This window comes from Brassica napus, chromosome C9 (genome assembly GCF_020379485.1).
Source record: "Brassica napus cultivar Da-Ae chromosome C9, Da-Ae, whole genome shotgun sequence".
In the NCBI taxonomy this organism is placed as follows: Eukaryota; Viridiplantae; Streptophyta; class Magnoliopsida; order Brassicales; family Brassicaceae; genus Brassica; species Brassica napus.
In genome coordinates, this window is record NC_063452.1 from 52206434 (window position 1) to 52223462 (window position 17029).

General features: G+C 42.2%; 1 protein-coding gene across 2 annotated transcripts; it reads right to left on the minus strand.

Moving 5' to 3' along the window:
• Positions 1-468: 468 nt before the first annotated feature.
• On the minus strand, positions 469-2045 carry LOC106407520 (vacuolar protein sorting-associated protein 24 homolog 1-like). Of its 2 annotated transcripts, XM_013848390.3 has the most exons (6): positions 1847-2045; positions 1554-1630; positions 1361-1463; positions 1155-1276; positions 850-1044; positions 469-740 (listed from the first exon to the last, which is right to left on the minus strand). In XM_013848390.3, the coding sequence occupies exons 1-6, from the start codon at positions 1956-1958 to the stop codon at positions 660-662; spliced, it is 690 nt and encodes a 229-aa protein (XP_013703844.1). In that variant the 5' UTR covers positions 1959-2045; the 3' UTR covers positions 469-659. The 2 variants fall into 2 exon arrangements, with proteins under 2 accessions (XP_013703844.1, XP_013703842.1); XM_013848388.3 differs by having other exon boundaries at positions 1361-1630.
• Between the last annotated feature and the right edge of the window lie 14984 nt (positions 2046-17029).

Sequence of the window (17029 nt, forward strand, 5' to 3'; positions counted from 1 at the left end):
GGAATTATTACATGTCCTATGAAACCAAACTCTCATAAGTTCTGATTCTTTAAAACCTAACTTTTGTTTTTTTCTGTTTGATATATATAATAAGCAAAGACGTGGAATGTGTTTCCCAATCGTAAACGTGGTGATATTTTTCATGTTATTCTTTGTTTGACTATGTAAATGGAATACATTAGCTAAGTGTATAGGTAGGTGTCTCTTGCTTAGTGTCAGTCTATATTAATATACAAGAATATATGATCCTACATAAATGACTATGACCATCTCAAATTCTATTATGAATTCAGTCACCTTTAGATCATGCAGGTGATTGATCATCATGATCATAAACCAAGCTCATTAGATGGTTCTTTGAAAGCAGGAGGATGAATTTGAGGTTGGTTTGGAGTTGAGTATTAGCATTCAGATTCTTTTAAGCTGTTTTATTGGAAACTTAAACCGAAAATCCGATGAACCATAGTATAAGATCAAGAAGAGTTTGGGATGAAATACTATGAAAAGAAACATAGTTAACAAAAGACAGCTTATGATCACATTGTATACGGTAGTTCAATTATATTATACAATACACAGTAATCTCCTTGTGTTGTCACCAACATTAAGAGTTGATCGGATCAATAAAAAATAGTGTAAAGAGTCAATTGAATCATCAGTTAGGATCTAACTTTAGCGAGCCGAGCTCGAATCTCCTTCAGTTCTTCCTCATCATCATCACCTTCTGCAATTGCCTCTTCCTGCAAAACAAAACCAAAAAAAATTGTAACTTCTTCTTTAAGAATCTAATCTCCAAGTACCAAACTGTTTTTCTTTCTCTCGCAATGAATTTTGGTGGATGAGCTTTACCTCGCGGGAAGTGCTCGCCTTCTGCGCAGGCACCTTTATCCTTTCCTTCCTGACAGCTTCTGGAAGCGCAGCAGCGGTTTCTCCAGCAATAGCTGTCAATACTTGATCAACCTCTTCGTCGATCTCATCTTCCATATTCTCTGAATCCAGTGCATTGTCAATGGCATCATTCACAAACTCCTCAATAACTCCGGCCTTCATATCAAAGCAACAAAAGGTTCATTACTGATTACGTACAATGATACTACCAACTCAGAAATTTCGAACAAGTAATATGGTGAGAGAAAGGAAACGAATAAAGGTACCTTAGTCATCTCTTTGCTGAACTCCTGCATAGTTGCAGCCATTTGTGGTGCTTTCATGAGGTTATTGACTAGCTTCATAACCTCCGCACTCTTGGACAGATGCCCAACTGTTCTAGCAACAGCTGAAGATTCAACGAAAGTAAAAGGAATAAATGATAAGACAATCACATTGCAAACACAGTATGAAGAAAACTCTTTTATAATACCAACACTCTCCCCAAGGTGCATTGATATGGAATTCATCTGGGCCTTGTTTTCATATAACCGGTTAACTGTTCTTCTCGAGCTCACAATCTCCTTAGCAAGCGCCTGAAACATCATCAGGAACACATTTTGAAAAGTGCTAAGCTTACAAAGGCTAAGACTTTTTTTCTTAAAACTATTCTTTTTTTGTTCTACCTTGGCTGAGACCATATCATTTCGCCTTGCAGCCTCTTTAATAGCTTTCTGAACATTTCTCTCTTCCTTCTGTATATCTGAAAACCAAGAATCAGAAATTTCTAGAACTCAACCCAAGACGATCCAAATCGAAAAGGATCGTGATCATATTATCCCAACCCAACCCGATTCAGATTGATTTCTCGCGATTTTGGGTGCAATCAACCAAACCCATCAATCTAATTTCAGCTAGATTCATCAAAGTTTAAAACTTTATCCTAAAATTTATCAACGTGAGGGGATGAAAATAGAACCTCGAATTTGGCGTTCGATGTTACGGCACTCCTGACGAAGCTTATGTTGCCAATCACGCAAGAGTTGCTTCGGATCAGGCTTTGGTTTTATGATCTTCATCACTCTCTCCATCCTTTTGTACCTTCGCTTCTCTGTTTTCGGTTTTTCGAAGAATATTTTGTACGCTTCCAATATTATTTTATGTTTTGTCCAAAGTATTTTAAAACTGAAATATGCAAATTATTTAGGGCAAATCTCCAAAATAGCACATTTCTAAGTTTATATCACAAAAATAGTACTCTAAAACTAAAATGACAAAAATAGCACCTTTTTAAGTTTATCCTTTGAAAATTTTAATTTTTTTATTTTTCAAAATTTGAAATCTTATCCCAAAACCTCATTTCTCAACTCTAAACCCTAAACCCTAAACCCTAAACCCTAAACTATAAACCCTAAACCCTAAACTCTAAACCCTAAACCCTAAACTCTAAACCCTAAATTCTAAACCCTAAACCCTAAATTTTAAACCCTAAACCCTAAACCATAAATCCTAAACCCCACCCTTTAACTCTACCCTAAGTTTGTGACTTTTGATAAAACATTAAATGCTATTTTTGTGATTTTTGTCAATTATTTACATCCTATAATCCTATCTATTATTATATGCCTTACAGGGGATCTTACGGTCCTCTACTACAACAGAAATGCCTAGGCCTTGTGGAGAATGGTCGGATTCGACCCAACATAATATAGAGCCTAAGAATAAACAAAAAAAACTAGGGCCTTTTAGTCAAATAAAATTAGGAAGGCCCTTTGATATGAACTTTGTTTATCTAATTTATAAACAACAGTTTTAGCTAAAACACACAATTTTTTTTAAAAAATTACTATTTGTATCTTTAACATTTAATTGAAAAGAGAGAATGACCAATCATAAATTAACTTAATTTTTTTCTTTTTTACTTTTTTAATTGAATATTGTGTAGCTAATTAGCTTTTTTGTACTGAAACTTCTAATAATGTATATTGTGAAACAAAGTATTTATATTAAAAAGAGGGAGTACTGCATATATAGGTCTACTAAGATCCATGTTGGGGAAAGTCACACAGCGCAGCGGAAATACTAATGGTCGTGTTCCCCTGACCTTGTGTGAACCTGTGAAGAAAATATTTTGACGATGGCGGGATGTGATATGCAGAAAAACGTAAATGAGACACACAATTTTTACGTGGAAAACCTCCTCGATGTGAGAAAGAAAAACCACGGGACCGTAGTCCACTCAAAAATCCACTATGTAAATTGTATGAGTACAACCACGTCCTCCCTGTTCAACAGCCTGAACAGAACAGAAAGTCTAGCTACAAAGAGCTATCTCCAACACAAGCAACAACAACAACAACAAGAGAGCAACACAAAGCTTCAAAACCGGCAGCAACCAAACGACCTCAGCTCACAAGGATTACGGCATCCAGAGACTAATCCAACCGTACAAATCCAAGATAAACAAGTCAATAATACCTCTGCCAAGTTTCAGCTCAAGAAGAGAAGATCTCACCGTCGGATTTACCAAACACTCAAGACTGCCCAGCTGAAAAACTGTGACGACCAGCTTCACCAAAACCCAGACAACAGAAGATCCAACCGTTGAAATCCAAATCCCTTCGGTGAATCTCTAATCCACTGACCGAAGAAGCTTTCCACAAAATATCAGCCCGATCAAGTTCCGTTTGATCCTCCAAAACCAGTATTGAAATAGTCTGACGAGTTTTCTCCTCCTTCTCTCTTCTTTCTCTCTTTTGTCTCTCTCTCTAAACTCTATTATTGTAAGTCTACAGTGCAAAGGGTCATGAGAATTATTATGTCTCATGCCCACTTGGTTCTCTCCATCTAGGAGGGACCCAACAAACTCCCCCTCCGACTAGATGGAAGAAACAGTCATTCCGACTATCTCTCGGCATACCTCAAGCTTCCCCCTCGGTAATGACTTCGTCATCATATCAGCTCCATTATCATCCGTATGAACTTTCTCAAGTTCCACTTCCTTAGAAGCAACCACATCACATATCCAATGATACCTCCTCTGAATGTGTTTTGACTTCGAATGAAATGTATAATTCTTCCCGAGACAAATAGCGCTTTGACTATCACAAAGCAACACATACTTTTCTTGTTTGAAACCGATCTCTTCACAGAAGTTCTTCATCCACAACAGCTCTTTACAAGCTTCAACTGCAGCAATGAACTCTGCCTCAGTGGTAGATAGTGCAACACACTTTTGCAACCTTGACTGCCATGCCACAGCTCCACCCGCAAATGTTACCAAGTAACCCGAAGTAGATTTGCTAGAATCAGCATCTCCCGACATGTCAGAATCAGTGTAACTGACAAGCAATGACTTCTTACCTCCAAATGTAATCTTTAAATCAGAAGTCCCTCTGAGATATCTCAAAATCCACTTCACAGCATTCCAATGTTCTCTTCCCGGATTGGAGAGAAACCTGCTGACAACTCCAACGGCGTAGGCTAAATCCGTCTTGTACAGACCATGGCATACATCAAACTACCCACTGCCGAAGCATATGGAACCTTCGCCATATCTTCCTTCTCCGCATATGTCTTCGGACTTTGTTGACTGCTCAGTCTTAAGTGTGGAGCAAGAGGAGTACTCAACACTTTAGACTTGTCCATGTGAAACCGCTTAAGTACTTTTTCAATGTACTTCTCCTGAGATAAGTGAAGCAGCTTCTCACCTCTATCTCGAATAATTCTCATACCGAGAATCTGTTTCGCTGGACCCATATCTTTCATGGCAAAGGACATGCTTAGCTGCTCTTTCAGCTCCTTAATTCTGTCTATGTTCCTGCCCACAATCAACATATCATCGACATACAGCAACAAGATGATAAAATCATCCTCGCCGAACACGTTCACAAATACACAATGGTCTGAATCAGTCTCTGCATAACCATGCTCCCCCATAACAGACTTGAACTTCATGTACCACTGCCTTGGTGTTTGCTTTAATCCATAAAGGCTTTTCTTCAAGCGGCAAACCAAATTTTCTTTGCCCTTTTTCACATAGCCTTCCGGTTGTTCCATGTAGATCTTTTCCTCCAAATCACCATGAAGGAAAGCAGTCTTCACATCCATTTGCTCAACCTCTAGATCAAGGCTCGCTGCCAATCCAAGTACAACCCGAATGGATGACATCTTCACAACAGGAGAAAAGATTTCATCATAATCAATTCCCTTCTTTTGGCCGTAGCCTTTCACAACCAATCAAGCCTTGTGTCGAGGTGGCAAATTGTCATCCTCAGGCTTAATTCTGTACACCCACTTATTAAGCAGAGCCTTCTTGCTCTTAGGCAATTCCACCAACTCAAAAGTATGGTTCTCCTCAAAAGAATCCATCTCCTCATCCATGGCTCCAAACCACTTATTCTTGTGTTTATCCTCCAAAGCTTCTTCATAGCTTTCTGGCTCTCCCCCATCAGTAAGTAATACATACTCACTAGGATCATACCTTGTCGACGGTTTAAGACCTCTCTCGGATCTTCTAACAGTAGTAGGTTGGTTCTCAGCAGCTGGTGTCTCACCATGATCGTCACCATGATCACCACTACCATCTTCATGTGCGGGAGCATCTGCACTGGGTGTATTATCCTGAACCTCAACCTCAACCTCACCGTGAACCGATGTAGAAGAAGTAGCCTTTGTATCGATCAAACCCTCAAAAATCTGAGTTGGCTTTTTGGACTTGTCAATGTCCTTAATCGTTTGATCTTCCATAAACACAACATCTCTGCTCCTTACGAGCTTCCTCTCAACGGGATCATATAATCTGTACCCAAACTCATCCTGACCATAACCAATGAACACACACTGCCGCGACTTCATCTCAAGCTTCGATCTATCAACCTTGGGAATATGAACAAATGCCTTACACCCAAATACCCTCAAGTGACTGTAAGAAACATCCTTACCAGTCCAAACCCTCTCTGGAACATCACCATCCAATGGAGCACTTGGTGACAAATTCAGCACATGAACCACCGTGTTCAAAGCTTCTGCCCAGAAAGTCATCGATAAGCCTGACTGTGAGATCAAACATCTCATCCTCTCGACAATCGTCCGATTCATCCTTTCAGCCAACCCATTCAATTGTGGAGTATAAGGTGGCGTGAACTGATGCCTTATTCCATGCTCTTTGCAATAAGCATCAAATGGTCCAAGATACTCTCCACCATTATCACTGCGGATACACTTCAGCTTCTTCCCTGTTTGTCTCTCTACCAATGCCACAAAATGCTTGAAATATCCCAGCACCTGATCCTTCGTCCTCATAGGACATACCCACGACTTCCTTGAATGATCATCAATAAAAGTCACAAAATATGATGCGCCGCCAAGAGATCTTGTCTTCATTGGACCACACACATCTGAGTGTACCAAATCAAGTACCTCGGGTTTCCTAGAAGGTGCGGAAGACTTGAAAGATACCCTGTGTTATTTTCCCGCAAAGCATTGCGAACACTTCTATAGGTGCAAACCAGAGATTCCTGGAATCACTTCATTCTTAGACAACACAACCATTCCCTTCTCACTCATGTGACCGAGTCTCTTATGCCATAACTCCATGGCATTATCATTCTCCACCGCATTAACAACATCTTTGGAGACCTTACCCTGCATCCAATAGAAAGATGAAGACTTCTCACCTCGAGCCACAATCAAAGAACCGCGAGAGAGCTTCCATTTACCACCACCGTGCAAACTGAAATAACCCTCATCATCAAGTCTTCCCGTCGATATCAGATTCATCCTAATATCAGATTCATCCTAATATCAGGAACATGTTTAACATCCTTAAGCACCAGCCTAGTACCAAGACTAGTCTCCAAGCAAACATCACCAATGCCAGCAACCTGGGCCATCACATCATTCCCCATCTTCACAGAACCATAATTACCCGTGGTATAGGTAGAAAACAAATCCCGCTGTGATGTAGCATGAGTAGTAGCTCCACTGTCAATCACCCAACTGGTGTCCTGGCATGCGACATTAATGGCATCACCCTCAAGAAGAATCAGAAACTGATCTTCGGTGAGAGTCACCCGATCCATCTTTTCTTCTTGATTTCCTTGCTGCTTGTTTTTCAACTTCCAGCAATCCTTCTTCATGTGCCCTTTCTTATGACAGAAATAGCACTCCATATTTGCAAATCTATTAGACTTGCTCATGCTCCTGTTCTTGTCTCTCTTGGGATCTCTACTTGTACTTCTCCCCCTTGACTCAGTAACAAAGACATCTGAACGCGAACTGCTAGCATTCGACTGCCTTCTTGCTTCCTCATTAAGAACACTGTTCTTCACTGAATCCATCGAAATAACACCTTCCGACGCGAAGTTACAAAGAGACATCCTCAAAACCTCCCAAGAGTCCAGTAAAGTACCGAGAAGCCACAGACCGTGAATCTCATCATCAAACTTGATGCCCATATCAGATAACTTGTTGAGCAATCCCTGAAACGCATTCAAGTGATCCTTCATCGGAGTCCCCTCCTGATACCTCAGCTCAATCAACTTCTTGATCATGTACATCTTGTTGTTTCCGGTCTTCCTAGCATATAACTGCTCCAGCTTCTTCCACAAAGAACGAGCATCCGTCTCATTCTCAATGTGATGCAACACATTATCATCTACCCACTGCCTTATCAACCCACACACTTGGCGATGCTGCAGCTTCCACTCTTCATCCGTCTTCTTCTCAGGTTTCTGCTCCTCGAAGACTGGAACATGAAATTCCTTAACAAAGAGCAAATCCTTCATCTTGCCCTTCCATAGATGATAGTTAGCACCATTCAAGCTTATCATCCTGCTCATATTTTCCATCTTCCACACAAGCAAATAATAACCCAAAGTTATCAGAAACCAAAGCTCTAAAACCAGAAGCTCTGATACCACTTTGTTGGGGAAAGTCACACAGCGCAGCGGAAATACTAATGGTCGTGTTCCCCTGACCTTGTGTGAACTTGTGAAGAAAATATTTTGACGATGGCGGGATGTGATATGCAGAAAAACGTAAATGAGACACACAATTTTTACGTGGAAAACCTCCTCGATGTGAGAAGAAAAAACCACGGGACTGTAGTCCACTCAAAAATCCACTATATAAATGGTATGAGTACAACCACGTCCTCCCTGTTCAACAGCCTGAACAGAACAGAGAGTCTACCTACAAAGAGCTATCTCCAACACAAGCAACAACAACAACAAGATAGCAACACAAAGCTTCAAAACCGGCAGCAACCAAACGACCTCAGCTCACAAGGATTCCGGCATCCAGAGACTAATCCAACCGTACAAATCCAAGATAAACAAGTCCACAATACCTCTGCCAAGTTTCAGCTCAAGAAGAGAAGATCTCACCGTCGGATTTACCAAACACTCAAGACTGCCCAGCTGAAGAACTGTGACGACCAGGTTCACCAAAACCCAGACAACAGAAGATCCAACCGTTGAAATCCAAATCCCTTTGGTGAATCTCTAATCCACTGACAGAAGAAGCTTTCCACAAAATATCAGCCCGATCAAGTTCCGTTTGATCCTCCAAAACCAGTATTGAAATAGCCTGACGAGTTTTCTCCTCCTTCTCTCTTCTTTCTCTCTTTTGTCTCTCTCTCTAAACTCTATTATTGTAAGTCTACAGTGCAAAGGGTCATGAGAATTATTATGTCTCATGCCCACTTGGTTCTCTCCATCTAGGAGGGACCCAACAAACTCCCCCTCCGACTAGATGGAAGAAACAGTCATTCCGACTATCTCTCGGCATACCTCAAGCTTCCCCCTCGGTAATGACTTCGTCATCATATCAGCTCCATTATCATCCGTATGAACTTTCTCAAGTTCCACTTCCTTAGAAGCAACCACATCACATATCCAATGATACCTCCTCTGAATGTGTTTTGACTTCGAATGAAATGTATAATTCTTCCCGAGACAAATAGCGCTTTGACTATCACAAAGCAACACATACTTTTCTTGTTTGAAACCGATCTCTTCACAGAAGTTCTTCATCCACAACAGCTCTTTACAAGCTTCAACTGCAGCAATGAACTCTGCCTCAGTGGTAGATAGTGCAACACACTTTTGCAACCTTGACTGCCATGCCACAGCTCCACCCGCAAATGTTACCAAGTAACCCGAAGTAGATTTGCTAGAATCAGCATCTCCCGACATGTCAGAATCAGTGTAACTGACAAGCAATGACTTCTTACCTCCAAATGTAATCTTTAAATCAGAAGTCCCTCTGAGATATCTCAAAATCCACTTCACAGCATTCCAATGTTCTCTTCCCGGATTGGAGAGAAACCTGCTGACAACTCCAACGGCGTAGGCTAAATCCGGTCTTGTACAGACCATGGCATACATCAAACTACCCACTGCCGAAGCATATGGAACCTTCGCCATATCTTCCTTCTCCGCATATGTCTTCGGACTTTGTTGACTGCTCAGTCTTAAGTGTGGAGCAAGAGGAGTACTCAACACTTTAGACTTGTCCATGTGAAACCGCTTAAGTACTTTTTCAATGTACTTCTCCTGAGATAAGTGAAGCAGCTTCTCACCTCTATCTCGAATAATTCTCATACCGAGAATCTGTTTCGCTGGACCCATATCTTTCATGGCAAAGGACATGCTTAGCTGCTCTTTCAGCTCCTTAATTCTGTCTATGTTCCTGCCCACAATCAACATATCATCGACATACAGCAACAAGATGATAAAATCATCCTCGCCGAACACGTTCACAAATACACAATGGTCTGAATCAGTCTCTGCATAACCATGCTCCCCCATAACAGACTTGAACTTCATGTACCACTGCCTTGGTGTTTGCTTTAATCCATAAAGGCTTTTCTTCAAGCGGCAAACCAAATTTTCTTTGCCCTTTTTCACATAGCCTTCCGGTTGTTCCATGTAGATCTTTTCCTCCAAATCACCATGAAGGAAAGCAGTCTTCACATCCATTTGCTCAACCTCTAGATCAAGGCTCGCTGCCAATCCAAGTACAACCCGAATGGATGACATCTTCACAACAGGAGAAAAGATTTCATCATAATCAATTCCCTTCTTTTGGCCGTAGCCTTTCACAACCAATCAAGCCTTGTGTCGAGGTGGCAAATTGTCATCCTCATGCTTAATTCTGTACACCCACTTATTAAGCAGAGCCTTCTTGCTCTTAGGCAATTCCACCAACTCAAAAGTATGGTTCTCCTCAAAAGAATCCATCTCCTCATCCATGGCTCCAAACCACTTATTCTTGTGTTTATCCTCCAAAGCTTCTTCATAGCTTTCTGGCTCTCCCCCATCAGTAAGTAATACATACTCACTAGGATCATACCTTGTCGACGGTTTAAGACCTCTCTCGGATCTTCTAACAGTAGTAGGTTGGTTCTCAGCAGCTGGTGTCTCACCATGATCGTCACCATGATCACCACTACCATCTTCATGTGCGGGAGCATCTGCACTGGGTGTATTATCCTGAACCTCAACCTCAACCTCACCGTGAACCGATGTAGAAGAAGTAGCCTTTGTATCGATCAAACCCTCAAAAATCTGAGTTGGCTTTTTGGACTTGTCAATGTCCTTAATCGTTTGATCTTCCATAAACACAACATCTCTGCTCCTTACGAGCTTCCTCTCAACGGGATCATATAATCTGTACCCAAACTCATCCTGACCATAACCAATGAACACACACTGCCGCGACTTCATCTCAAGCTTCGATCTATCAACCTTGGGAATATGAACAAATGCCTTACACCCAAATACCCTCAAGTGACTGTAAGAAACATCCTTACCAGTCCAAACCCTCTCTGGAACATCACCATCCAATGGAGCACTTGGTGACAAATTCAGCACATGAACCACCGTGTTCAAAGCTTCTGCCCAGAAAGTCATCGATAAGCCTGACTGTGAGATCAAACATCTCATCCTCTCGACAATCGTCCGATTCATCCTTTCAGCCAACCCATTCAATTGTGGAGTATAAGGTGGCGTGAACTGATGCCTTATTCCATGCTCTTTGCAATAAGCATCAAATGGTCCAAGATACTCTCCACCATTATCACTGCGGATACACTTCAGCTTCTTCCCTGTTTGTCTCTCTACCAATGCCACAAAATGCTTGAAATATCCCAGCACCTGATCCTTCGTCCTCATAGGACATACCCACGACTTCCTTGAATGATCATCAATAAAAGTCACAAAATATGATGCGCCGCCAAGAGATCTTGTCTTCATTGGACCACACACATCTGAGTGTACCAAATCCAGTACCTCGGGTTTCCTAGAAGGTGCGGAAGACTTGAAAGATACCCTGTGTTATTTTCCCGCAAAGCATTGCGAACACTTCTATAGGTGCAAACCAGAGATTCCTGGAATCACTTCATTCTTAGACAACACAGCCATTCCCTTCTCACTCATGTGACCGAGTCTCTTATGCCATAACTCCATGGCATTATCATTCTCCACCGCATTAACAACATCTTTGGAGACCTTAGCCTGCATCCAATAGAAAGATGAAGACTTCTCACCTCGAGCCACAATCAAAGAACCGCGAGAGAGCTTCCATTTACCACCACCGTGCAAACTGAAATAACCCTCATCATCAAGTCTTCCCGTCGATATCAGATTCATCCTAATATCAGATTCATCCTAATATCAGGAACATGTTTAACATCCTTAAGCACCAGCCTAGTACCAAGACTAGTCTCCAAGCAAACATCACCAATGCCAGCAACCTGGGCCATCACATCATTCCCCATCTTCACAGAACCATAATTACCCGTGGTATAGGTAGAAAACAAATCCCGCTGTGATGTAGCATGAGTAGTAGCTCCACTGTCAATCACCCAACTGGTGTCCTGGCATGCGACATTAATGGCATCACCCTCAAGAAGAATCAGAAACTGATCTTCGGTGAGAGTCACCCGATCCATCTTTTCTTCTTGATTTCCTTGCTGCTTGTTTTTCAACTTCCAGCAATCCTTCTTCATGTGCCCTTTCTTATGACAGAAATAGCACTCCATATTTGCAAATCTATTAGACTTGCTCATGCTCCTGTTCTTGTCTCTCTTGGGATCTCTACTTGTACTTCTCCCCCTTGACTCAGTAACAAAGACATCTGAACGCGAACTGCTAGCATTCGACTGCCTTCTTGCTTCCTCATTAAGAACACTGTTCTTCACTGAATCCATCGAAATAACACCTTCCGACGCGAAGTTACAAAGAGACATCCTCAAAACCTCCCAAGAGTCCAGTAAAGTACCGAGAAGCCACAGACCGTGAATCTCATCATCAAACTTGATGCCCATATCAGATAACTTGTTGAGCAATCCCTGAAACGCATTCAAGTGATCCTTCATCGGAGTCCCCTCCTGATACCTCAGCTCAATCAACTTCTTGATCATGTACATCTTGTTGTTTCCGGTCTTCCTAGCATATAACTGCTCCAGCTTCTTCCACAAAGAACGAGCATCCGTCTCATTCTCAATGTGATGCAACACATTATCATCTACCCACTGCCTTATCAACCCACACACTTGGCGATGCTGCAGCTTCCACTCTTCATCCGTCTTCTTCTCAGGTTTCTGCTCCTCGAAGACTGGAACATGAAATTCCTTAACAAAGAGCAAATCCTTCATCTTGCCCTTCCATAGATGATAGTTAGCACCATTCAAGCTTATCATCCTGCTCATATTTTCCATCTTCCACACAAGCAAATAATAACCCAAAGTTATCAGAAACCAAAGCTCTAAAACCAGAAGCTCTGATACCACTTTGTTGGGGAAAGTCACACGGCGCAGCGGAAATACTAATGGTCGTGTTCCCCTGACCTTGTGTGAACTTGTGAAGAAAATACTTTGACGATGGCGGGATGTGATATGCAGAAAAACGTAAATGAGACACACAATTTTTACGTGGAAAACCTCCTCGATGTGAGAAGAAAAAACCACGGGACCGTAGTCCACTCAAAAATCCACTATATAAATGGTATGAGTACAACCACGTCCTCCCTGTTCAACAGCCTGAACAGAACAGAGAGTCTAGCTACAAAGAGCTATCTCCAACACAAACAACAACAACAAGAGAGCAACACAAAGCTTCAAAACCGGCAGCAACCAAACGACCTCAGCTCACAAGGATTCCGGCATCCAGAGACTAATCCAACCGTACAAATCCAAGATAAACAAGTCCACAATACCTCTGCCAAGTTTCAGCTCAAGAAGAGAAGATCTCACCGTCGGATTTACCAAACACCCAAGACTGCCCAGCTGAAGAACTGTGACGACCAGCTTCACCAAAACCCAGACAACAGAAGATCCAACCGTTGAAATCCAAATCCCTTCGGTGAATCTCTAACCCACTGACTGAAGAAGCTTCCCACAAAATATCAGCCCGATCAAGTTCCGTTTGATCCTCCAAAACCAGTCTTGAAATAGCCTGACGAGTTTTCTCCTCCTTCTCTCTTCTTTCTCTCTTTTGTCTCTCTCTCTAAACTCTATTATTGTAAGTCTACAGTGCAAAGGGTCATGAGAATTATTATGTCTCATGCCCACTTGGTTCTCTCCATCTAGGAGGGACCCAACAAACTCCCCCTCCGACTAGATGGAAGAAACAGTCATTCCGACTATCTCTCGGCATACCTCAAGCTTCCCCCTCGGTAATGACTTCGTCATCATATCAGCTCCATTATCATCCGTATGAACTTTCTCAAGTTCCACTTCCTTAGAAGCAACCACATCACATATCCAATGATACCTCCTCTGAATGTGTTTTGACTTCGAATGAAATGTAGAATTCTTCCCGAGACAAATAGCGCTTTGACTATCACAAAGCAACACATACTTTTCTTGTTTGAAACCGATCTCTTCACAGAAGTTCTTCATCCACAACAGCTCTTTACAAGCTTCAACTGCAGCAATGAACTCTGCCTCAGTGGTAGATAGTGCAACACACTTTTGCAACCTTGACTGCCATGCCACAGCTCCACCCGCAAATGTTACCAAGTAACCCGAAGTAGATTTGCTAGAATCAGCATCTCCCGACATGTCAGAATCAGTGTAACTGACAAGCAATGACTTCTTACCTCCAAATGTAATCTTTAAATCAGAAGTCCCTCTGAGATATCTCAAAATCCACTTCACAGCATTCCAATGTTCTCTTCCCGGATTGGAGAGAAACCTGCTGACAACTCCAACGGCGTAGGCTAAATCCGGTCTTGTACAGACCATGGCATACATCAAACTACCCACTGCAGAAGCATATGGAACCTTCGCCATATCTTCCTTCTCCGCATATGTCTTCGGACTTTGTTGACTGCTCAGTCTTAAGTGTGGAGCAAGAGGAGTACTCAACACTTTAGACTTGTCCATGTGAAACCGCTTAAGTACTTTTTCAATGTACTTCTCCTGAGATAAGTGAATCAGCTTCTCACCTCTATCTCGAATAATTCTCATACCGAGAATCTGTTTCGTTGGACCCATATCTTTCATGGCAAAGGACATGCTTAGCTGCTCTTTCAGCTCCTTAATTCTGTCCATGTTCCTGCCCACAATCAACATATCATCGACATACAGCAACAAGATGATAAAATCATCCTCGCCGAACACCTTCACAAATACACAATGGTCTGAATCAGTCTCTGCATAACCATGCTCCCCCATAACAGACTTGAACTTCATGTACCACTGCCTTGGTGTTTGCTTTAATCCATAAAGGCTTTTCTTCAAGCGGCAAACCAAATTTTCTTTGCCCTTTTTCACATAGCCTTCCGGTTGTTCCATGTAGATCTTTTCCTCCAAATCACCATGAAGGAAAGCAGTCTTCACATCCATTTGCTCAACCTCTAGATCAAGGCTCGCTGCCAATCCAAGTACAACCCGAATGGATGACATCTTCACAACAGGAGAAAAGATTTCATCATAATCAATTCCCTTCTTTTGGCCGTAGCCTTTCACAACCAATCAAGCCTTGTGTCGAGGTGGCAAATTGTCATCCTCATGCTTAATTCTGTACACCCACTTATTAAGCAGAGCCTTCTTGCTCTTAGGCAATTCCACCAACTCAAAAGTATGGTTCTCCTCAAAAGAATCCATCTCCTCATCCATGGCTCCAAACCACTTATTCTTGTGTTTATCCTCCAAAGCTTCTTCATAGCTTTCAGGCTCTCCCCCATCAGTAAGTAATACATACTCACTAGGATCATACCTTGTCGACGGTTTAAGACCTCTCTCGGATCTTCTAACAATAGTAGGTTGGTTCTCAGCAGCTGGTGTCTCACCATGATCGTCACCATGATCACCACTACCATCTTCATGTGCGGGAGCATCTGCACTGGGTGTATTATCCTGAACCTCAACCTCAACCTCACCGTGAACCGATGTAGAAGAAGTAGCCTTTGTATCGATCAAACCCTCAAAAATCTGAGTTGGCTTTTTGGACTTGTCAATGTCCTTAATCGTTTGATCTTCCATAAACACAACATCTCTGCTCCTTACGAGCTTCCTCTCAACGGGATCATATAATCTGTACCCAAACTCATCATGACCATAACCGATGAACACACACTGCCGCGACTTCATCTCAAGCTTCGATCTATCAACCTTGGGAATATGAACAAATGCCTTACACCCAAATACCCTCAAGTGACTGTAAGAAACATCCTTACCAGTCCAAACCCTCTCTGGAACATCACCATCCAATGGAGCACTTGGTGACAAATTCAGCACATGAACCACCGTGTTCAAAGCTTCTGCCCAGAAAGTCATCGATAAGCCTGACTGTGAGATCAAACATCTCATCCTCTCGACAATCGTCCGATTCATCCTTTCAGCCAACCCATTCAATTGTGGAGTATAAGGTGGCGTGAACTGATGCCTTATTCCATGCTCTTTGCAATAAGCATCAAATGGTCCAAGATACTCTCCACCATTATCACTGCGGATACACTTCAGCTTCTTCCCCGTTTGTCTCTCTACCAATGCCACAAAATGCTTGAAATATCCCAGCACCTGATCCTTCGTCCTCATAGGACATACCCACGACTTCCTTGAATGATCATCAATAAAAGTCACAAAATATGATGCGCCGCCAAGAGATCTTGTCTTCATTGGACCACACACATCTGAGTGTACCAAATCCAGTACCTCGGGTTTCCTAGAAGGTGCGGAAGACTTGAAAGATACCCTGTGTTATTTTCCCGCAAAGCATTGCGAACACTTCTGTAGGTGCAAACCAGAGATTCCTGGAATCACTTCATTCTTAGACAACACAGCCATTCCCTTCTCACTCATGTGACCGAGTCTCTTATGCCATAACTCCATGGCATTATCATTCTCCACCGCATTAACAACATCTTTGGAGACCTTAGCCTGCATCCAATAGAAAGATGAAGACTTCTCACCTCGAGCCACAATCAAAGAACCGCGAGAGAGCTTCCATTTACCACCACCGTGCAAACTGAAATAACCCTCATCATCAAGTCTTCCCGTCGATATCAGATTCATCCTAATATCAGATTCATCCTAATATCAGGAACATGTTTAACATCCTTAAGCACCAGCCTAGTACCAAGACTAGTCTCCAAGCAAACATCACCAATGCCAGCAACCTGAGCCATCGCATCATTCCCCATCTTCACAGAACCATAATTACCCGTGGTATAGGTAGAAAACAAATCCCGCTGTGATGTAGCATGAGTAGTAGCTCCACTGTCAATCACCCAACTGGTGTCCTGGCATGCGACATTAATGGCATCACCCTCAAGAAGAATCAGAAACTGATCTTCGGTGAGAGTCACCCGATCCATCTTTTCTTCTTGATTTCCTTGCTGCTTGTTTTTCAACTTCCAGCAATCCTTCTTCATGTGCCCTTTCTTATGACAGAAATAGCACTCCATATTTGCAAATCTATTAGACTTGCTCCTGCTCCTGTTCTTGTCTCTCTTGGGATCTCTACTTGTACTTCTCCCCCTTGACTCAGTAACAAAGACATCTGAACGCGAACTGCTAGCATTCGACTGCCTTCTTGCTTCCTCATTAAGAACACTGTTCTTCACTGAATCCATCGAAATAACACCTTCCGACGCGAAGTTACAAAGAGACATCCTCAAAACCTCCCAAGAGTCCAGTAAAGTACCGAGA